General features: G+C 39.9%; 1 protein-coding gene across 16 annotated transcripts in view; it reads left to right on the forward strand.

Annotated features, from left to right (window-relative positions):
- The window catches only part of ATF7IP (activating transcription factor 7 interacting protein), a 112,111-nt gene that overhangs the window by 27,382 nt on the left and 61,746 nt on the right, over positions 1–22,983 (forward strand). For 2 of the 16 annotated variants that reach the window (XM_074870967.1, XM_074870968.1), the window contains exon 1: positions 20,303–20,476. The exons of 12 other annotated variants lie outside the window; for them this stretch is intronic. Coding sequence is in view for 1 of the 4 variants with exons in the window: in XM_074870964.1 (XP_074727065.1) it covers positions 10,339–10,349 (11 nt within the window). In the remaining 3 variants the exon portion in view is untranslated. Of the gene's footprint in view, positions 1–5,944; positions 6,054–6,533; positions 9,426–10,234; positions 10,350–19,771; positions 19,993–20,302; positions 20,477–22,983 lie in introns of those variants that run through there. 2 more of the 16 variants (XM_074870964.1, XM_074870965.1) reach the window with 2 other exon arrangements.

Genomic DNA, 22,983 nt, shown 5'->3' on the forward strand with positions numbered 1-22,983 from the left:
AGTCTCTTGATACACATCTTAAGACATGTCTCAGATGTTCTTCAGGGTTACATTCAAGGATCTTCTAGGATGGTCAGACTAAGGACATGTGTCACTCCCAAGCAACTGGTGTGGAGAGGATTATGAGGTACTGCTTCAGACACAAAGAAGCCTCTTTTCTCTCCCACGTGAGAGAGAATCCACTTCAGCCTGTCCTGTCCCATTTCATACTTGTCAGTGGTACCTTCCTCAACCAGGATTGGAGGAGTAACCATGTGTTACCAAGACATACAGCTATCTATTTCAAGCTTTCAGATTTCCTTACCTCAAGGCAATTCTGATACTTATATGGAGTTCTTCCCTGTTACTGTGCACGTGCACACAGTTTCCAGACGATGCCAGAGGCAAGGCCTGCTCCTGCTAACCCCAGACAATGCAGGAGAGCAGATTTTTTTTTTTTTTATGGCAGACAGGTGGTTTGGGTTCATTGCTTCATCACAGGAGTGGCACAAGCACCATGCTGCTTTTTCAAAGGTAGATCAGCTTACTGGTCTTCTACTTTGTTCTCTTAGCTTAGATATTGGGAAGCTTTTGGCAATAGAATGGACAGAAAAATAACGGGACATTCCAGGATGAAATTTTTGGTGTGCTGCTGTAATAGGTATCATCCCTCATAATTTCTGTGTTTTTCTCAAATTACTTGGTAAGCCAAAGGAAGTTGAGTTACCCACATTGTTTAAAAAAATACGCTAACTGCTATGTTGTCTTGTCTATGGAAGATCAGTTCTTCTCTACGTGGTGTTGAATTGCTTTTGTGTATTTAACCAACCTACTTCCTCAGCTCTAATTGTAATGGTTTAGTGAGATGTAAACATAGTCTCTGCCCTAATAGCTTATCAGCTTGAGTCCAAATCTTCAGATGAAGTCTTATTTTTGTGTGGTTGTTAGTTTGAGGAGAGCAGGCGGGAGTAGTGGTAGGCATTTATGTAGTTCATATTGGGTTTTTACTGAGCAAGATCTCTAAGGAATAATTCTAAGCTTGCTTTGTTCTTGGTCACGGTACTTAATCTTATTTGGAAGGTTTCTTTTAATTTTTTTTTGAGCATTAGTTTCACATACTGAGGCATCTGTACGTATATTTGATATGAGAAGAGTCTTAATTTTTATCTGTGCTGAACCAGAACTTTATGGAAGTTTTCTCAACTATTGGTTTTCATTACCGAAAACTGTGGAAATTGCATCTGTCCCAAGAACTGTTTAGTTGAATATTGGATTGTGCCAAAGCTTGCAGAGGTGAATCAGTTAAGGATGGTCAGAGCTTCTCAGTTCAGTGAAAGCTGAATCAATTCTCTGGTGTGTTAAGTGTTTTCTCAGGGCAGCCCTTTGGAATTGGATTAAATATCAAATGTCTAAAGAAAATACTGTGATGGGTAGAACAGATGATTCTTTTCAGAAACTTCCCACATTGTCTTCTGAAAGTGGTCTGGTGAGGTGATTGTGGACCTCTTCAAACACAAATTTGCAACCATTTTAAAAAGTTTTATCCGTAGTTGAAATTCCTTGAGATGCAGATTTTCACTATCTCTGGCTTCACTTTTTGACTTCCCAGGAGTCTTAAAGGAAGACAGGTCACTGATAGAGCTGGGATGGCTTAGTTTGGGACAGCTGGTGTATTCACTGTTGTTCAGCTGCACAGATTTTTTACTTGCTTGACAACTTCCTGAATTTTTCTGGTTTACAGTGACCCTTCAAGACAAATCTTTTGCTGGTTTTGGTTTATCATTAAATACCTCATAACGTTGAACAGTTCAGACATTCTTGCAGCAGTAAAATTGCCCTGATGAGCCAAAAGCATGTGTTGTTTTTTTCAACTTGCTGTTGAGCATGGGGAAAGGGGAGTGCACAGCTGTATGTACAGGGTGGAAGGAACTGAGTTCAGAATTTTGAGTGTGTAGGTATGCATGATGGAAAACGCATCTAGATAGCGTAGCTTAGGGAACTTCGCATGCACACACACTCCCCCACCCACTCCCCCCATGTGGCTTGAGTAGATTGAAAATGAGCTGGAGATAATGTAAGGTGTGATTTAAACACTTTGCATCAACATTGCTTAAACAGCCCTTGTAACTTCCTAGTTCTAGCTATTTGTTCCTAGCCTTTGCCATCCTGTTCATTACACTGACACAGGAAGGAGCTGGATCAGAAAACTGATCTGAAAGGCTACTGGGAGAGCAGCTCATTTAATGGTTCCATGTGCTGTGTTTTACAATCTGTTCTGCCAATATAGCAGAAATAGCATAGGGTGGAAATGAGGGGCTGAGGAATATGGGTGTAGCATTTGTCATTGCAAAAATGCACATTGATCCTTTACTTCGGTGTCAACAATCAGTAATTATAGAGCGGAATTTTTGATGGTTTCAGGGAAGGATCATATTTTACAAGGAAACAGAATTCTTCATTTTTCTCTGTCCAAGGCTGTTACATAATTTTTGTGTGTTACAAGTTTTGCTTTTAGTTTAGAGGGGATTGGAGTCTTAATTTCTCTCATTAAACTTGGAAAGTGGCTTTACAGAAAGCTCTGTTCATGTAGAATAACAATGAGAAAGATCTATAATGTGTGGAAGTTGTGGTGTAATGTGAGGTGGTTCTTTTGCACACTTGTCACTTAGTCTGACTGAATGAACACCTTTCTATTTTCAAGTCTTAACTTCTATTGAAATGCTTCCTGACTTAGGTCTGTCGTCATTTCCTCAGCTTACTCAAATTCAGTGCAGAAGATGAAGCAAGCCACAGAGAAGCAAACTAGATTTTGTCTTTTCTTAAATTTGAGCATGTAGATGGTCCTTCTTTTCTTTTTCTTGGAGAAGCCCCATGTCCTCTAAAGGGTTCAGACTGGGGCAGGATTTTTTTCAACCTTTTAAGGAAGATCTTCCAAGAAGTGTTGGCAGACCCTCTGCTGTAAAACCTCTTCCACTAAAAGATAAACAAATCTTCCTTGCCTGGATAAGAGCGGAAAGATGGAAGAACTTGAACTGACTGAAACAGTTACTCAGCTCTTCTGAAGCTACTGTGGCATAAGGCATTGGCCAACAGGATTCCGAGACAGAGTAAGAAGCTTTAAAGCTCATTGCTCACTCTTTCTATCAACCTTCATCATCTTTGCACAGTTTCAGACTGAACCAGAGCTGTGTCATGCCAGCAATGTCAGCCCAGTTGCATCTCAGTTGAGAAAGAAATCTGATGGCTAGTTTTGGATCTCATGGTTTAAAATCTGGTACGGCTTAAACGCACTCTGTGACAAAAGATCACCACTGAACAAAACAGAGGTGTCTAGGAGGCCCGTTGTGAAGTCACTATTTCAAACATGCATAAGCCTCAAGTTAAAAAGTCTGCTTGAAAGAATAAACCCAGAGTCCTGCTGTCAGAACTCCTACCTCAAATTCTGCTCTACACAATAAAAAGAATCGGGAAGAACTATATTTGGATCTTGCTGTGAAGCAAAAAAATATGCAGCCACAGCAAAAAGGCTACAAAAAGGATTGTCCCTTTCTTTAAGTATTCTGAGATGGAGAGTGAGAAGATCTGTCAGTCTGACAAACTCAATGAGAAAAATAGCGAAGGAACCAGTTTTCTGTCACTGTTGCTGAAACATGCTAAGCAGAATCTGGTTTTCTCTATTAATGTTTTGGAGAGAATATTCTAATACTGTCCATCAGAAAGCGTAGCTACGTCCAGTTCTGATGTAGTTCCAGAGAGAAAGCTATTTGGCAGGAGAGGGTGTGTGGTCCCTATCAAACTATTCAGTGTTAAAAAAAACAAACAAACAAAAAAAAACCCCAAAAAAAACCAACAAAACCACTTTGATAAGGAAATCCCTACAAAAGAGGAAAGCATACTACTTATCCAATCTGAGGTGGAATCCTTACTCAGTATCATTCTTTCTTGAATAAAAAAACCCTTTACATTTGGGATGAAGACTTCTAGGCAAAACTTGGAAAGACTGCTAGGTATTATAATTATACTGTTCACTCAAGATTCTTTATCCCTCCGTAAGATGAATATGCTGATACAGAAAGAAGACCTGTTGCCAGAGTACCTCATAACCAGAATAAAAAAAGTGGTGTTTTTCTTTTTTCAAGGCTTACCTATGATTTACACTATTGTAGTCACATTTACTGTTAAAACCACTTCATTTTTGGACCAATACTAGCATAGATTAGTAATCCAGGATCTGCTAAAAAGTGGGGAAATATTTAACTGTTAATCTAGGTTCAATACCAGAGGATTCTGTATTTATAGTCAATTGAATTTTACACCAGTTCATTACCATTATGATACCTACAAGGACTTGCCATTTGAGCATTTTAGGAGGTTGTCAGTATTGCTGGTTAACATCTTAATGTCATCCTTTTGGATGGCTTCTTTTTGAAGTGTTTTGGAATCAAAATGTCACAGCTGTAGAGTGTTCTGTGAACAGTTTTCTTATAGATGCTCGTGGGGTGTGTCTTTTACCACCATCCTGGCACAGTCTTGAATACTGACAGAAGACTTCACAGAAATTTGCCTTATTTCAACGGAGAAAACAGACTTACAGGGAACTCTCAAAACAAATAGTTTTTTTAAATGCCTCTTCAAGGATCAGTAGTTTCTTGTGCAGACAGCTTTCACTGGAGCTGTACAAGGTTTTAAAGAAGCTAGTAACAGGTTCCAAAGAAAATGGCTTAGAAGGATTCTCAGGAGGTTATCCAGTTCAATCGCTTCTGCTGTTCCTCAGTATTTGATTACTTAGAGAAGGTCTTCCCCAGGAAGGTCCCATGGTGACAAATGAATATGACCTTGTTTATATTCACCTTTTGGGTACATAAATAAGATAGTTTTATAATCACAAATGCAGACTTGGAGACAGATGGTCACACGTGCAGAATTGTCAGGAAAGTCTGGAGATAGTCTGCAAAATGATCAGGAAACAGCTCAGCTAAGTTATGTGGCAGCATGTGAAAAAAGGATACATATTGATGTTTTCAGTCATTCAAAGAGAAATTTAGCCTCTGATTTTTGGAATAAGGTGAAACTGCAGTCCTTTCTTTACAGGAAGCAAGCGAACAAGCATTGTGTCTTACTGGTTCACCAGGCGAAAGCCTGTGGAGGAGCTACGTTCAGAATATTCCTTTTGATGTTAAAGGTTTCTGAGTAGAGCCTTTCTGGAGGTTGAGCTATTACAGCTAAACTTCAATAGTCAAAATTTAAGACAGCTTTCCTTTGAGGATCTTATACCATTTGTCAGTGGAGGCATTCCTGAGTATAATTCATACTTTCTGCTTCTGGCATCTAATTCTGGGTGGCATTCGAGAAGCTTTCTAGACAAGAAAAAGGAAGTTTATTGTAGGTGATCACTCTGAGTGACTCTGTGTGGATGCATTTTTCTTCATGTAATTTTCCCTGGAGTTTGAGAAGACAAGCAGTCTAAAATAGCTGTATAAATTCTTCATGTACTTCTGTGTTTGCACTGATGGTGCTTCTGGATTGTTGCTTCATCAACTGCTTTTCTTCCTCCCACAATGGTAAAATTAAGGATGTTTTTGGTAGAGTTATTTTGAGCTCTTCAGATAGCAGTTTGGAGAAGTTTTACAGAGACCAGGTATTAATCACTACTGAAAGTGCTGGCAGTATCAATATAGCCCGGCCATTGTTTTTTAGGTTCAGGCTCAAAATCTTTTTAAGGACTGTTATGGCAAAATCATTGCCAAACAATGTATCGGTTAAGCTAAACTTGCAAGTCTTTTTTTTTTTTTTTTTTATTGTATACTACTGTGAATAGTAGTTTGAGGTTTTATGAAGACTTATCAATGCTTCATGAATTTGTAATATCTTTATTTTTAAAGATTTGCAGTAGCAAGTAAAGCAATGACCACATGACTGAAAGAGATGTGTGTTGCTTTTGTTTACTTCCCTCCTCTCCACTTAGGATTGCAACACTGGCATTGGAGGTGGCTCTAGACCTGCTCTTTCTGAGCAGGAGGAGGCATGGGTCCTAGGAGGATCATACCTCTAGATGTATTTGTCTGGTTCACCAGGTTAGTATCTATGTTCTTACCAGTCAGCATCAACAAAACGTTGCTGGCTGGTGACTTCTGTCCACAAGTTCACTGCCAGCTACTGTGCACAGTTGATGGTGTTGGGTGGCTGCAAACTGAGACTCATAGCTGTCTTTGAAATGAGTTCCACAGGGGAAAAAAAATTAAAACTTATCATCCCAGATGTGAAGCTTAAAGCCTTTTAGAGTATTTCTTGTGCATCCTGCATAATTGCAAGCCTCATTGGGGCTCTTAACTCAAGAAATACTTCTGGAAGTGTAAGCTGTTTTCATTTTGAGGGCTGTAGCTTCTTATTCTAAAAGGCAGAGGTCTTCATTTATCAGGTGGAACATCTTTGCAGTCTTTATTTTGCATTTGTATCCTCTAAGAAACCTAGCCCAAGAAAACCTGCCGCCTACTGTGTTCAAGAGGACTGTCAAGAGGACATGTTGCATATAACTCTTTTTCTACTTTCTTCAGGGACATTAAGAAACTGAGGAAACACAAAGATGGATTTTTATTGGTCATGGAGAAGAGATGTCTTCAGACTACAGATTTAAATTACATTTTCTTATGTTTATAAGTCCACATTCCTTTGTAATATTAACAATAAGCTGCAATTCACAGAAAATATTTCAGATTCCTGATACTAGTGTTTCGCTACAGGTATGGCTGTTGACATTTGATCATCCTGCAACACAAAAGGAAAATGCAAGCTACTTAGCAGCTAGAGCACCTTGTTCATAGAGACTGGTGATTGAAAGGTTAATCCAAGTGACATCATCCTTGTAAGCAACTGGCTTCCTTTGAATGATTTTAATGATCTTTGGATTTCTTTGATCAGTAAACCATAGTCTTCAAAGGGATCAGTATCAATGTGAATTTGCAAGAGAAATGACTAACCAAAGGGAAGCTTTTTAATAGAGATATTGCCAAAAGTATATTTATGATTTGTTGGACTTATTCATGCAGTTGGATGAAGCAATATGCCAGACTTCAGAAGTCCTCCAGAAAAGCACCTCCATGCAAAAAAATTTTAGAGTGGATTGTATGTAGACCAGGGACAGCATTCAGCTGCAAGCATCCTGTCAAACCTTCTCTTGTCAAATGGGTGAAAAAATAACACATGCAGCATATTATCCATCCTTTACCCTTATCAAGGCATTTGGGAAGGATACTTCCAGGTGGAGATGGACACTCTAGCTTATGTCATCTTCTACAATCATGGAATTTCATTTTCCCTGAAGATGCTTAAGAAAATGTTCTGGGAAATAAGGCCGTCTAGTTGGTCTGCCAGGCAATTCTGCCTTCCCATGAGAGAACTAGGTACTGACAGCATAACAGCAGGGAGTTTTATATATTCATAGAAAGGGAAGAACCAAGTCTTTGTTCTTTCAGAGAGGCGTTATATCTGGATTTTGAGGCAAGGTAGTGTTCTCAGACTGGTATTTTCAGGGCATTATCCAGAAATGTCTCTAAAACAGCTCTCTCCTTGAAGGCTACAGTTCACATATGCCTCTCAATACAGAAGATTCCAAAACAAGAGAGGTGATAATATACTTAAAACTGGTCACGCAGTTTCTGTACAGAAGATACACAGAGATATTTAGAAAAGCATAGGAGAAAAGAGGCTTTTTCCCTCTCTTTTTTTTTTTTAAAACTCATTGCTGCTACCCCTGATCTTCGATGGCTTAATATGTAGACTTGGGGAAAAAAGTCTTCATGGGAGAGGATCACCAAAACAGAATTGTATAGGCAGATTCCTGTATATAAAGGAAAAGTACTCACTGGTCCCTGAAAAATCTACTTGATTGCATTTGCTAAAACAGTTGTGAAAAGCTCACTTTTTCATTTGGTATCTGATGTTATGCAATCAGTGCATTATACATCTTTGGAAAAGGAGAGAAATTAGATGAGGTTATTAAAAAGTGTTAGGTTCCAATGAATATTCCCAAATGGCAAATGTCAAAATTGAGATGGAACTAAGAGATGTTGCTTAGCAACTGTAGTAGTCTCTGGTGGCCATAGATGAATACAGTAAGTGTTTACAGCAGCAGTGCTGCTGTAAAGTGGGCCTATCTGAAGAAGGATGGCTGAAGAAGCTTGTTTTCCTCATGAAATTCAATAATGATTTCTTCCTCATTTTGGTGAACCTTCGAACTACCTTTGTTAGGGATGGGAAACAACAACCTGGCAATAAAACTGATTTTGCAAATTGATGTTCCTCTAGTCGTAAACAACTTTCTAGCAAATATTTTGATATTATATTTTGTATTATAGTTGCAGTAAGCTGTAGTATTTCTGTTTCTTCACTTGTCTTCATAGTTTGAGACAGGGTTATACTGGATTAGTCGTGTATAGGCTATAGTAGCCGAAAGGGAGAAAAAAAATTTCATTACACCTGAGGATAAATTGCTGTCAATATTTTTTCTTGTTGCATCAGCCCTAATATCATCTGTGACCTTGCAGTGTTCCCTGCTGTACATTTATTCAACTGTGTTGTGCATTCTTAGAGAAGTTCTGCAAACCCTACTGGCAGCGACTTCATTTCCTCTTCTCATTTAGATTTCCTAGTGCAAATATGTGTCTTACACAACTTGTGAACTATTTTGAACAGTCTTCTGAAATGAAATTTTGCAGGTGGAAGATGAAGATGAATAAATGGGATGTGAAGATTGAAACCTATATATGAAAACACAGTCTAAATTTTTGGAAATTTTAGCAGTACGTGTTTTCATCAAGTTTTGTAGGTGTGTTTGAGCTGAGAGGGCAACTGAGCACCACGCAGCTGCTCACTCACCCTTTTGCCCTCAGGACTGGAAGAAAAAAGAAGGCACAGGAACTGAGATAAGGACAGGGAGAGATGACTCACTCATTATGGTCACCAGCAAAAGGCAGACTTCTTAGGGGAAGAAAAAGAATATCAATTTAGTTCAGACACTTAACAACATTTAACAGAATAGGACAGTGAGAAGCATTACCACATCTTAAAAACACCTTCCCCCCACCCTTCCCTTCTTCCCTGGCTTAGCTTTGTTCCCAATTTCTCTGCCTCCTCCCCCCCAGCAGTGCAGGGGGCAGGAAATGGGAGTTAAGTCAGTCTGCTGCTCCTTCCTCCTTGGAGGGAGGACTCCTCTCATTCTTCTCCTGCTCCGCGGTGGAGTCCCTCTCACAGGAGACAGTCCTCCATGAATTTACTCTGATGTGAGTCCTTCCCATGGGATGCAGCTGTTCCCAAGCTGCTCCAGTGTGGGTCACCCCCACATGTTGCAGTCCTCGCAGTGCCGAACTACAACAGCGGGGACTTCTTCCCACAGAGTCCTGGCCTAGCGCAGCTGCCTGCTCCAGTGTGGGGTCCTCCATGGGCTGCAGGTGCGTCTCTGCTCTACTGTGGATCTCCATGGGTGGCAGGGGGCAGCCTGCCCTTCAACTCAGGCTGCAGGGGAGGTTTCTGCACGAGTGAACCTTCCCCACCCCCACTTCCTCCTCTTTTCTTGCGAACCTTTGTGTTGGCATAGGTGTTTTCCTCACAACTCCCAACTTCTCATCCCAGGTTCCCCTTCTTAAATACATCATTGCGGAGTCACAGCCACTGTTGATAATCAGCTTTGCCTTAGCCAGAGGCAGGTCCAACTTGGAGCAGAGAGAGCTTCTAGAAGCTTCTCACAGCAGGCCACTGTTGTAGCCCCCTCCCCCGCTACCAAAAACCCCTGACACACACACAAACCCAGCACAGTAGGTGTGAGGATCTGAATCAAAAATGCATTGCATTGTCCTTCAAGTTTATCCTGATGTTTTCACCTGCATTCTTTGAATTCAAACAAATAAAACAGCAAAACACCCAAAAAAGTGCCGTGGTTTTGACAAGCACTTTAAAGTCTTTGTCAGTTGCTCAGTGTTCCTAGTCTCAACTTCTGAAAATAACCTTCCCCTTCTGGAATGAGATCTTTAAGCATTGCAATGTACTTGGCCCTTAAAACGAAGACATTTACAATAGTGTTTATGTGACATTCTGTTTGTCTACACTGTTATACTTCTGCTTCACCCTCAAATATTAAAACCACTGTCTACCTGTTTGCATCTAAAATATGTCATGCAACTTGAAGAACCTTGTAAGATCCTGTTAAACTTGTATTCCTTGCAGTGTCTTCAAGTATATTTCTCTATATTTTTATTGGCAGCATTTACTGAATGAATGGTTTATCTCACCATGTCAGAAGAGTAAACAGTCAAAAAGTTAATTCAAGATGATCCAAAATGAAGCTCATGTTGGTTGACCAAAGACATGGAAGTCAGGTACTTGGAATTCATATCTCAGGTCTGATAGGAGTCTGTGTCTTATATAAATTAGAAATTACATTTCAGAAGCAGAGTCTTAGTTCAATTGTATCAATTTTTTGCATATCTGACCAGAGATGCCAAACAAGCTGAATTTATTTTCCTGGGAGGAAGGTGGCTAAAGATAAGTTCACTTCTGCTTATTTCAGTCTGATCTTCTACTGTTTGCATATATTTTTCAGCTTCCATATATAAGAATTATACTTAAAACGCTATGCAAGTAAAACTGGATCCTTATGTTCACAACCTAACTACCATCTCTTAGACTTTTCTTACTGTAAGCTAGCTGATCATATTTTCTCCAACCATATATATCTGTATAACTACAAAATATTTAAAGTATAAAAAACCAGATTTTTTTATGTGTGTATGTATATAACATATTCAAAGAGAAGTACTTATTTTTAAAATGGCTTAGCTTATTGCTAGAAGCTTGAAAGCTACCTCCTGAACTCTGCAATTACTGCTCTCCTGATGAAGATGTAACATTCCTTCACGAGACTGGTGGACTAGTCATCTGTCTACCTTCAGAGGTCCTGTTTCAGAGGGTTTTTTAGTATCTGACAGCTGATACTGATATTTTAGTCATAAAAGCAGTTTTATGGCTAAGTTCATAGAATAGCCCAGGTTGGAAGGGACCTCAAAAGATCACCTGGTCCAACATTCCTTAGGAAAGGGAGCCTAGATGAGATTATCTAGCACCCTGTCCAACTGCATCTTGAAAGCCTCCAGCAATGGAGATCTTATCACATCTCTGGGGAGGTTGTTCCAGTGAATCATTGTTCCCACTGAAAAAAAATTATTTCTTATATGGAGACATAAATTCTTCCTTTTCATGATTCTTTACCCACCAACTGATTTCAGCCAAACTTTAAAGGTATAGAAACCTTGGAGCTGGTTCCTACAAGCTTTATGAGAATTGCTAGTTGGATAGAAGTAGAAGGAATCTCAAGTTAGTGTTCCTACTGAGGTAGAGGCAGGGCTCTTATACAGTAGCTTCTCTTTAGACCTGTGTCTGTTGGCACATGTATAACTTTGGACAAGCCATAGGAGATGCTTTCTTCCCTCTCCTGGGAGAATTCCAAAGCATGTATTGACAAGAGTAAGTTATGCAGAACTGGAACAATCTCCTATTTTCATAGTTTTGTTTTTTATTTTTTTAATGTGAAAATATGTAGAAAAGGCTTTCTGATTTTGTGTGTATGTATGTTTTTTTTCTGCCTGCTTATTGTTTTTTCTTACTCATAACCACTTTTTTAAGGTAGCCTGCAATGGTATCAACAGAAATAAAGCTTTTTCATTTTGCCTTATTGTTTTGGATGGTACCAGAGTTTAGAAGTGGAAATGCGTGCGTTGGTGTCTTTTGGAGTCGCTACGCTCATCTGTGTACTGCTTCTCTTTAGAACTGGTTAGTACTGACCTGTCCAGAGAGGATGCTCTCCAGCAGTGCCTTGGTGGCACTTACACAGGTTACTTCAATTGTATTTCAGCTGTGCAAGACACAAATTTTGTTTGAAGAACAGAAAACTCAGTTTAGTTATCTGGGCATATCATGGAACAAATAGAGATCAGTTCTTAAGGTTATTTCTACTACAGGTTTCACTCACTGAGAAATGAGTCTGGAAAGGTACTAATGATCACACTGTTGATCTTTTGTATTTATGCATTTAGTGTTTTGTGGGGGGTTTTTTGTTTTCAGTCCTGGGTTATCAGCTGGAACTTTCTGAAAGAGTGGCTAATAAAAGCAAACCTAAATAGTTTGTTTATGTTACCAACTGTCACGTAGAAGAGCTAGGAATTTTTATAATTGTAGGATAGCCTAAGAACTAGGCTTCAGAAAAGCTTAAGTGCTAGGGGCATAGGAGTTTACACCACCCTATGCCCCACCCCCCCGTAAAATCTATTGAAAACATTTTGTTCATCTTAGGCTTCTATTACATGCAGCTGCAAAGATGTTTACAGATCAAGAAATGGCGTAGGACTGTTGCCACATGCAGTCTTTGCTGTGTGTCCTTTTTGCATTAACTGTATTAAATAAAAGATCTTACTAGTTTCATTATATTTGTCAAACCACCTCAGAGTACTGGACAGATTCAAAATACAAGTTTAAGTGGTCATAGTAATAGGCTACTAATGTAAATGTGGGCAAAAAAAGCGTAGATGTCACTCTTACTTCTTCAGACAACATCAGTTTTCATTAGAAGAATCTAATCTAATGTGAGACCTGATCTTACAAACTGAGTCAGTTTGGAAAGTAGCTAGTTTGCTGATGTTTCACTGTTGTTTTTACTCAAGGCATAAATGAAATGAAGGTAGGAGAGACTTGAGAGTCACAAATTGTAGGGTGTTTTTTTTGTTGTGGTTGGTTGGTTGGTTTTATTTCTAGGCTTTTTGTGTGATCTTGAGTAAGCCAGTGAGCACTCTATGGCTTACTTCTCCATTGGTAAAGTAAGTGCAAGATACATGCATTCAGTAGAGGAATAAGCCAGGTCTTTGTTAGAAAAGGAGTTGTAAAGTACCGAGCATAACAAAAGTAAATTTGACTGCTTGCTGACTCCGGTCATAATTAAATTTTTTCATAATGCAAATAGAATTATGATTCCTATCTCCTGTCTGACACTCTTTTTTCTGTCTTTCCCTCCCCCCTACCATGTTTCCCCTTGCCCTGCATGAACTATGTGTTTTTCTTTCTCCAGTAGTCTTAAGTCTGGGAAGCATTGGTGTTCTCAATGAAGTGTGCCTGCAGACAGAAAAGATAAATGAGATAAAACAGCTTTGTCTAAAACTGTTGTTGGAAATTTTATTGGCTTTTTATATATATGAGAATTTATTTTCATCTGTTTAATAGCATTTTTGAATTGTTATTAAATTAATACATAATTTTTTGTCTGTATCTGGCTTCAGATTTGGTACTTCAGTGTGTGAAATTCTTCCTTAGGGGTTCAAGGAGTGAATGAAATGAGTTGAGATCAGAGTGATCATATCTAGAATATTAATTGAAAACTATTTCACTATTATAAATGTAACAGAATTTCTGCATGCCTTGTTCAAGATCAGTATTTGATACCTGGGTTGAAGACAGGTGTGACTGCAGGTAACCAATAAAAGGAGAGAGTCATCTAATCCGAACTGGTTTGCTGGTAGGTGTATTTGGAATGTTGTGCTCCAGACTTCTCTACTTTTATGTGTTACTGTTTGAAGTGTGTGTCCCCAAATGGTCAGGTCAGACATTGGACTAGTTCTCCTGAGACGGGGAAGCTGCATCAAATTTGAATTACTGTATTTATAGGTGACTTTTGGCAACTTAATACAGCTACATTACAGTTTGCTTTGGTTAGCTTCTTTGTTGTTCTGTGTATTTTCAAATTATCTTGGAGGTTAGAAACTCCAGAAGTGATTTTAATACATAGGTACTAAATGATAAGCTGCACAGGAAGGTATATTATGTGTATTTACTGTGAAGTCATACTGTACTATGTAATTAAAAAACACAAATTATTACTTGTAAGCAGTCTTTAATGCTTATTGAAGAGGTTTAGATGCACAAAAACTCCAACTGTTTGGTATATGCCAAGCAGCACTAGTGTTTGGGGGGACAAGGAAGTGTTCTGTTTGGTTTTTTCCTAATAGGGTTTCTTAAGCTTTTAGGTTTTGTTTTGGTTTATTATTTTCAGAAAAGAATAGGGCCAAGGAAATCAGTTTTCTGTCTTTGTAGCAAAAATGATTGAGGTGGGGAATGCTTTAATGTTGTCAACCTCTGCTAAAGATTAGAAATTTTCTTTTGAGTTTTGGGATAATCTGTGACCCCTTAAGGGGTTACTTCTCCCTGTTGGTCCTTGTCACATATGACTGTTCTCTTTGATTGTCAAATGCAGACACATGAATTTTGCAAATCATGTTTATGTAAAATGTAATTAGTTCTAGGCTAAGCCATTTCAAGCTTCAATAGTTCTATTCCCTTGAGGATACTCTGGCACACTAGACATGGATTTTTCTCAGCAGTCTGACCTTTTTAGTTGATGCAGTACTCAACTTTGTGATGATGACACTTTGTGTTTGTTTGGGATAACTGAATATTCAGTAGAGCTATCCAAACCAGCTGTGGGTTATAAATATACTCTTAATTCATTTTCCTGGATGTTTAAAATAGATACTCAGTCACTAAATTAATGGGTAATCCAAATAGATGAATGAGTAGAGATTTTTCACAGAAAATTTCTACAGCTCAAATGCATGTAACCCTGGCTTCATGTGACCAGGAAAACTTGAGAATGTTATGGAATAAAGTTTGTTATATGATTTAAAGTAATGTTTAGTAATAACTTGATTACCATCAGGTCAGTTGTCAAAAAGCTTAGCATGTATATGAGCCACCACAAAAATTTTTTTTCTTTTTTTAAATAGAGAATAAAATGTTTGCAAGTGCTGCAGGATGTTCACTGAAATGTTTTTAAAGGGATGGAATAGTACAGATCTCCATATTTTCTGTACTAATACTCATGGTATGGAATTTGTAATACTGAGTATAATTAACACTTGTCATCTGTAATTGAGTATGGAAGTCTGGAAATATTTAAATAAAAATTCACATTAGGAGCTTGGTATTGTTCATAGAGCAGAGGCAAATTTTGTCTCCCTTTCTTCTTAATACCCTATCCAAAACCAGTGTGGAAACAGCCTCCTTACCCTGTCCCTAAAAAGCCTGAATAACCAGATGAAGCTGACTTCATGGGGACACCTTTGTCACCCTCTGGAAGGTCTGCCTGTCCATTACAGCAAGTCCTTGACACCCGGAAAACCCAAAGCTGTTCTATTGCATGTTTTGGTGCAACAGCCCAGATATTCCTGTGACTGTTTTGTCAGGCAGTTGAAGGAGCTGAGTTTAATAAAGCACTGATCCTACTAAATTCGTATCTGGAGGTTAAGCTCCCTGATCTAGCTCAGTGCTGTAGTTGTACAGGTAATGTAAGTTGGTATTAAAAGGCTGGTATGCAACATGCTAGTCTTGAACTTGTTCTCCCTTTGCCCTTCTGCCCCTGTCTTATGCTGGTTTAAGTGTAAGAAGCAGCTGCATGGTTAATAGCATCAGAAAACTGTTCTGGGCTGAGGATTTTCTTACTTGCCGGCTTTTTTGTATTTGCTGTGTTAAACTAAACAGTTAGCTTTAACATGTCTGAGGCCCCTGATCTGAATTCACATGTAACCTCACCAGTGCTTGCATCATATTGTTGCTTTATTTCATCCTTCATACACAAATATGACTGTGTACCATGTCATGTAATATTAACACACTTTATGTGGAGTGGATGCAATTTTGTTACTAATGTTCATTCAAAAACATTGATAGGAAGAATAAATGTTTAATTTTTTTTTTTTTAAAGAACCAAGTACAAAAGGCAGGTCCTGCTTGACAAACCTGATATCCTTCTATGGCAGGGCGACCTGCTTATTGGATGAGGGAAAGGCTGTGGATGTTGTTTACCTTGACTTTAGTAAGGCCTTTGACACTGTTTCCCACAGCATTCTCCTGGTGAAACTGGCTGCTTGCGGCTTGGATGGGCACACGCTTTGCTGGGTAAAAAACTGGCTGGATGGCCGGGCCCAAAGAGTTGTGGTGAACGGAGTTAAATCCAGTTGGTAGTCGGTCATGAGTGGTGTCCCCCAGGGCTCGGTTTTGGGGCCACTCCCGTTTAACATCTTTATTGATGATCTAGACGAGGGGATCGAGTGCACCCTCAGTAAGTTTGCAGATGACACCAAGTTGGGTGGGAGTGTTGATCTGCTCGAGGGTAGGGAGGCTCTGCAGAGAGATCTGGACAGGCTGGAGCGATGGGCTAAGGGCAACTGTAGGAGTTTCAATAAGGCCAAATGCCGGGTGCTGCACTTGGGCCACAACAACCCCCAGCAGCGCTACAGGCTTGGGGAGGAGTGGCTGGAGAGCTGCCAGTCAGAGAGGGACCTGGGGGTGTTGATTGACAGCTGGCTGAACATGAGCCAGCAGTGTGTCCAGGTGGACAAGAAGGCCAGTGGTATCCTGGCTTGCATCAGAAATAGCGTGGCCAGCAGGGACAGGGAAGTGATCTTACCCCTGTACTCAGCACTGGTGAGGCCGCACCTCGATTATTGTGTTCAGTTTTGGGCCCCTCACTACAAAAAGGACATTGAATGACTCGAGCGTGTCCAGAGAAGGGCAACGAAGCTGGTGCAGGGTCTGGAGCACATGTCGTACGAGGAGCGGCTGAGGGAACTGGGGTTGTTTAGTCTGGAGAAGAGGAGGCTGAGGGGAGACCTCATCGCCCTCTACAGCTACCTGAAAGGAGGTTGCAGAGAGCTGGGGATGAGTCTCTTTAATGAAGTAACAAGTGATAGGACAAGAGGGAATGGCCTCAAGTTGTGCCAGGGAAGGTTTAGACTGGATATTAGGAAGCCTTTCTTTATAGAATGGGTTGTTAGGCATTGGAATGGGCTGCCCAGGGAGGTGGTGGAGTCCCCATCCCTGGAGGTGTTTAAGAGTTGGGTTGACATAGCGCTGAGGGATATGGTGTAGTTGGGAATGGTCAGTGTTCGGTTAATGGTTGGACTAGATGATCTTCAAGGTTGTTTCCAACCTAGATGATTCTGTGATTCTGTGGATTTTCCCATCAACTGAATGATTACTTTCAGGACATTCCTCTGGTCCTCCTTTGCTTTTGTTCAAATATCTTTGTTTGCCAGAGTACATAACTGAGTTGACATGAGTGTATTAGCATCAGGTGTGTGTCAGCACCTCAGAAATCAATAGGGTATATCGTGCTTTGCTGCTTGTTTAAGGTGCCGCTGATACAGATAAATACAACTGTGCCACTTAAAACTAATGTGACATTATTCCAAAATTTATATCTACTTGCACTGAATTTTGAAAGTGTGGCAAGAAGATACTAATGAGAAAAGAGAGTCATATATGGTAACAAATGTAAGGTGTTGCATTTGATCTCAAAACAACTCGGGCAAATGGAGTATAGCGAGATCTTAAGTCTACTGACTATGCAGCAAGTACAGTGAGAAAAGAGGGATATGTTGAAGGTTCTAGAAAGGAAGAATACAGCAAGAATTAATACCATTTCAGGTTACTTTTTATGATCAAACCCCCTTTCAAAAGTATTTCTATTTTTCTTAACGTTTATTTCTTTGATTGGAACTACATAAACCATCTTGTGTTTGTCTGCTTTCTGCTTCCTGTTCCTTGGTCAATTTAGCAAAAACTTAAGTCTGGCAATCTCTGACTGCAGAGCTTGTTCTAAGCAAGCTTAAGTTGAAGAATAATCTATGCGATGGTTGCCTGTGTGTTTGATTATGAAACATGTAGTTTGGGTAATACCTCGGATAATTTTTCTTACAAGTCTTTACAAGCTTGAGACATATGACAAATCTTTGCCTAGCAGCAAATACAGAAAAGTAATTGTCTGCCCATTGACCCAAGAGAATTTAATCTGCTGCTATACACTTTTACTAGAGTAAATAAATCTTACTCTATTGTATGGTTGGTATAATAAGAAATTGACTGCCATAGAAATTTATTAGAGAGTGTCTGCTTATTGTTGTAAAAACGTGAATTACCTGCATTATCTAGGGTTCTTAGCATATTAATGCAGTGGGTTACCAGCACTGAAAACACACGTTTTGATTTTTCTTTTGTATCTAGTAATTAATAGAATATTAGGTTGATAAGTTTGCTTTTCAGTTCCCATCATTCCCCAACATTAGTTTCTTTAGGGAAACATTTAGCCTCTGATGAATGAATAACTGTCTTCTGTGCGGGGGGGGCACAGTTGCTAGCAAAATTTATTGGCAGTAGCTAACTAATGTCTATGGAGTAAGCTACCTTTCCTTAAAGAAGGATGCTTGCGAAAAATAGTTCTAACAGTAGGTATGGGTAATAAAGTTTTGGTACATTGTAGCTTTTACAAGAAACTCTTTTTGTAGTTTTTGTTCTTTTTTTTTTTTCCTTCTAATGTTATTTTGAAGATTTCTTAGATTCAAATTTTTGTCTTCCTTCACTTTAACCTTCCTATTGGGATTTCTGGTTAATTTTTGTGATTGTTTTTGTGGAGTCATTCAAAAGCTATCAACCATTGTCAGTGGTCACTCTGTGACTATCTGCGTTGGCCACTTTTCTTCCCTCTCTCCTTATTTAATTGAGACAGCCTTGTAGAAAATAATTTTTACATGCCAGAGGTGCTTATGTATACCTTATGTATGAGGCGGTGCTTTTCAGGCTGCTGAAGACCTGGACTAGGCAGCCCGTGTGCATTGGGTGCTGTTTTCATCCATCTCACTTTGTTGGCTCTCGCCTGCCTTTAACCGGTTCCATGAAACAAAAACCTGGGGGCAGATGTCATGGATGGGAAAGTGCAGAAACCTCTTTAGTTGCTTCTGCTACAGCCAGAAGAGTTTATGTCATCAGTTCAGTAGTACTGAAAATCAAATTTGTGTAGATGATACCTGCTCTGTAGGTGGAAAATGGTAAAATGCTGGACATGTAGATCATTGTTGAAGTTATTCATGTATTTACATAACCCTTTTAAAATTGTGTACTTTCCTTACCCCGTTTTGTTTTTAATTTTTATTCTCAGGATGTCTTGCTATTTACAGAGTTTATCTTTGTCACAGCCTGCTCGCCTTTCCAAATCCCACACCGCCTTCAGTTTGCACAAACTGTACAGGTGTGGCAAGGAGGCAAAAAGAAATCTGTAACTTCAGGTATAAGAGTCCACATTTAATGAGGATTCCATGACATCTGTTGTGGATGACTCACTTTTCATGTCACTGAACTGATAACGGGATATTAAACAGTCAGAGTAAGAAAGATGGTTTCTGTTCCTGTTTGCTTAGAAATGAAAGTGAGAAGGAAGATGATGTGCAGATTAAAATTGTTGATGTATTGATTTGAAAAGAGAATGACTTAAGAAATATTTTTTTCTATTTTGAAAAAACAACAAAACACACCAAAACCTGTGAGAGTTAGGTGTGCCATGTACCCCCACTTAACGCCTCTGCTTTTGGCACAAAACTTGAAGATCGGGTGTCCCTTGGTTCCTCGTGTTTGCAGAGTGGCTGTTCCGCCGCGCCGCCTCGCAGTGCCGCGGCACGGGTGCACGTTTCGCGAGGAGGACGACCCGCGGCGGGGTCGCTGACGTGCGCGACGTCACCATCGGGGACGCGCTCTATCGCTTCCCGGGGCGCCTGTTCTATTTTTAGCCGGTTGCTGGGCAGATTTGCACAGGCCTCTTGGGGTGGTTCCGCCTTGCGGTTGCGGATTGGTGTATGCAAATCAACTGTGCCGCAGCCAATCCCGAGCGGGTATGCAAATTTCACGCAGTTCCCGGCCGTCAGGCAGGAGAAGCTAGACTCTGCCGGGCCGAGAGCTAGTGAGGGAGCAAAATGGCTGCAGGGCCTCCCTCTGACACTCGCAGAAAGAAAAGTCATAATTTCATGTGGAAAATAGTCAAATAGTCTTCCTGCCCCCAAAATTTATGAAAAGTTTCTCCTAGGCTTCAGTTAGCTGAATTGATGAAACAGCTGGTTCCGTTGCATACTGAAGACCTGCCTCCTCCAGTCTGAGGTGAGGCCCTTGGTGGGAGTTCAGCCCTGACTTCTGTGTGTGGAAGGACTGGTCTGAGCAAGGAACAAGCAAGCAAAGCAGCAGGTGCACTGCCTCTCCTGAGAAAGGATATCTTCCCTAGAAGAAATACTGATAATGCTTTCTAAAAGAGGAGGTTCCCTTAAACAACTAATCAATGGCTATTTTGGTTCCATTTTAAATTGTTAATCTTTTGTTACTGAGAAAATGTAGGTTCTGCAAAAAACCTCTGAAAGGCACTTGCATGCATGACACTTAACATTTTAATTCAGCATCACCTGTTTTGTTGCAGGTTTTCACTTCTGTTTCTTCTGGCATTTGAGAAGCGACCTCAGGGGACCGCTATTAGCATCAGACAGCTCACCTCTTGAAGTCTGATGTCACCAAGTTGCAGGTGTTTGAAAGCCGAGGTTACATCACTACAGTTAGCTGCCTAGTTTAGAAAATTCTTTACAGAATGTTACGGGTAAATATATTTTTATTATTAGAATAGTGTTATTCTACATTTTATCTAACAGAAGACTTGTAAAGAGATCTGCCTTAAAAGGATGCAGTTCTGCATACATTAGTGATATCTTTTTACAGCTGTAGCCTGTTGATTTTTCACTCGAAATTCACTGATAAAAGGAAAAAATACTGTATTTTATAATGCATAGAAGAGCCTCAACATGAACACAACATCTTTTTTTTTTTTAAGGATTTTTTCCTCAGAGTTTCTCATATTTTTTGGTCTACATGTACATGAACAATTAATTCAGGTTGTTCAGGTTTTAAGTTTTGAATATTGGCAGTTGGGTAAGTTTTTAATTGTAGATGTATTCTGGCAGTTAGTGTCCACTTCTATGGAATTATTAGCTCCTCATATTTAAGGATAATGGTAACTGTTAATCCTGTGCCAAAGATGGAACTGTAGTATAATATTTAAACTGTGTATAATAAAAATATTCCATAAATTTATCTTAAAAGGCCCAAATTCAGCTTTATGTAAAACTTAATAAATCTGTTTTTTACAGAAAGAAATGTACTTAGTGCTTTAGCTTGTGCTAAAAAAAAAATCAATCTGTAAGAAAGCTGAATTTTGCTGTTACAGATATTTCAAACACCAGTACTTGTTTAGTGTTTGGAGATCTCACAGCTGAATCAAAAGCTTATGTTTTGAGTTGCTGATAAAAGTTGAAATCTCTAACACTTGTGGGAAGTATCTACTACTGTTGCTCTGAGTTCTACTCAAACAGTTCTGGTTTAATGACCTAAATGGCTGTTAAAACTTAGTTTATAGAAAAAGACAAAACTTTTCTTAAAGAATGAGCTTAATCTCCACATGCTAATGAGCAGATGTTTTTAGGGCACTTGTGTTGCTTGTATGAGACTAACTAGAGTATGTATTTTAATTGAAAGTTGTCTAGGAAAGATTTGCACTTGTTTTCTGTTCCATCTTCAAAAGTACGCATCTTATGTGTAGTAGTTATCAAGGCATAAACTGATGAACTCTGTAAGGGCAATTCTGCAAAATCACCAGCAGATCAAAGATTTTAGTTGTGTAAATGGACCTGACAGTCCTATTTTTCCCACAAGGCATGGCAGCCTTATGGGAAGAGAACTCTGAAATTACTAATTCAATATGAGGAACTGGTTCATGAGCCAAAGTCAAAGGTGGTATTATTTTCTGGAGGTAGAGAAGGCACAGGACAACTGCTCAATTCATTGTAATGCCAGTGACAAGAGCATAGTTCAGGTTTGTACGCGAAGTTGCTGATCGCGTACAGTACACAAGACTATATGACCTGTTTGAAACTGTAGTGTGAATTTATTCTGCTTTACCGAACCTGTAACCATACATCTGGGTATTTTTCTTGGGCATAGATACATGTGTGGACTTAAATGTTTTACTGAAGTGGTTCTTCAAAAGGCAGTTTGCAAGGGTGGGGAAGAATGGTCTCTACTTTCAAGGCACAAATCATACTGCACTTGTGAAAAACCACTGATTTTGATGCTCCTGTTAGTACACTAGAAGAGCACAGGCACTGCACAATACTTGAAGAAAGGTTACCAGCTGACATACTTGAACCCGGGTTGGATCTCGGCAGGTTTTTTGATTCAACATTTAGCATCACTGAAATTTGGTAGTCTTAAAATAGCCTAAAAATGCTTCTGCATATTAAACACCAAATCTTCATTGCGTCTGTGCACTGTACTCGTGGGTTACCGCTTTTGTGCAGCACCAGGTCTCAAACTGAAAACCCTTAACTTCATTCTTACGTCATTTACCAGCTCTTTGGAAAACTTTGTTAAGTTAACGCAAACCCGGCTCGCCTGCGCTGTGGGCCCCCCGTGTTCGTATTTGTGCCCTGGCCGACTTCTTGCTGCCGGCCTCCTGGGGCTTTGTTGCTGGGTAGAATTTAAGGAGCTGCTGTCTGATTGGCTGCCGTGCAGCTGCTCCCTCCAGCCAATCGGATGAGGGCTCGAGTCCGTTCCCGCGCAGGGCCGGACCTGCGGCTGGCGCGTCCCGCGGGGTGCGGGCGCGGAGGGGGCGCGGGGCCGCAGCGGGCTCCCCCTCGGGTACGCCTGCGAAATTACAAGGCTCTGGGCAAGGGAAAATGCCGGTTGTTTCTTAAACCGCGAACCTCGATACTGGATATTAAACACGGGGGAGAGGGGGAATAAGCTAAAGATTTTCTCTATCACAGTGGACCTTTTTTTGCTGGATGTGCGCTAGGTGAAATAGGACCGGATGGTGATGTAGTTTTTTCTCAGAAAATGGCACATTCTTCTTTCACTTTGTTCAGCCAACACTAACATAATTTTAGCCTAAAACGGAGGAAAAGTCAAATCATCTGGTGTGCTAGAAGAAATATTATTTGCACTTGCCATATGTCCTCTGCTTTGTTTATTACATTTTAAAATAAAGGCATAGTTGTATGTGGATCTCAGTAGGCTGGTGGTGTGTATCTTGCATTCAGTCAGATCAGTAGA

This window comes from Strix uralensis, chromosome 5, assembly GCF_047716275.1.
Source record: "Strix uralensis isolate ZFMK-TIS-50842 chromosome 5, bStrUra1, whole genome shotgun sequence".
Taxonomy (NCBI): Eukaryota; Metazoa; Chordata; class Aves; order Strigiformes; family Strigidae; genus Strix; species Strix uralensis.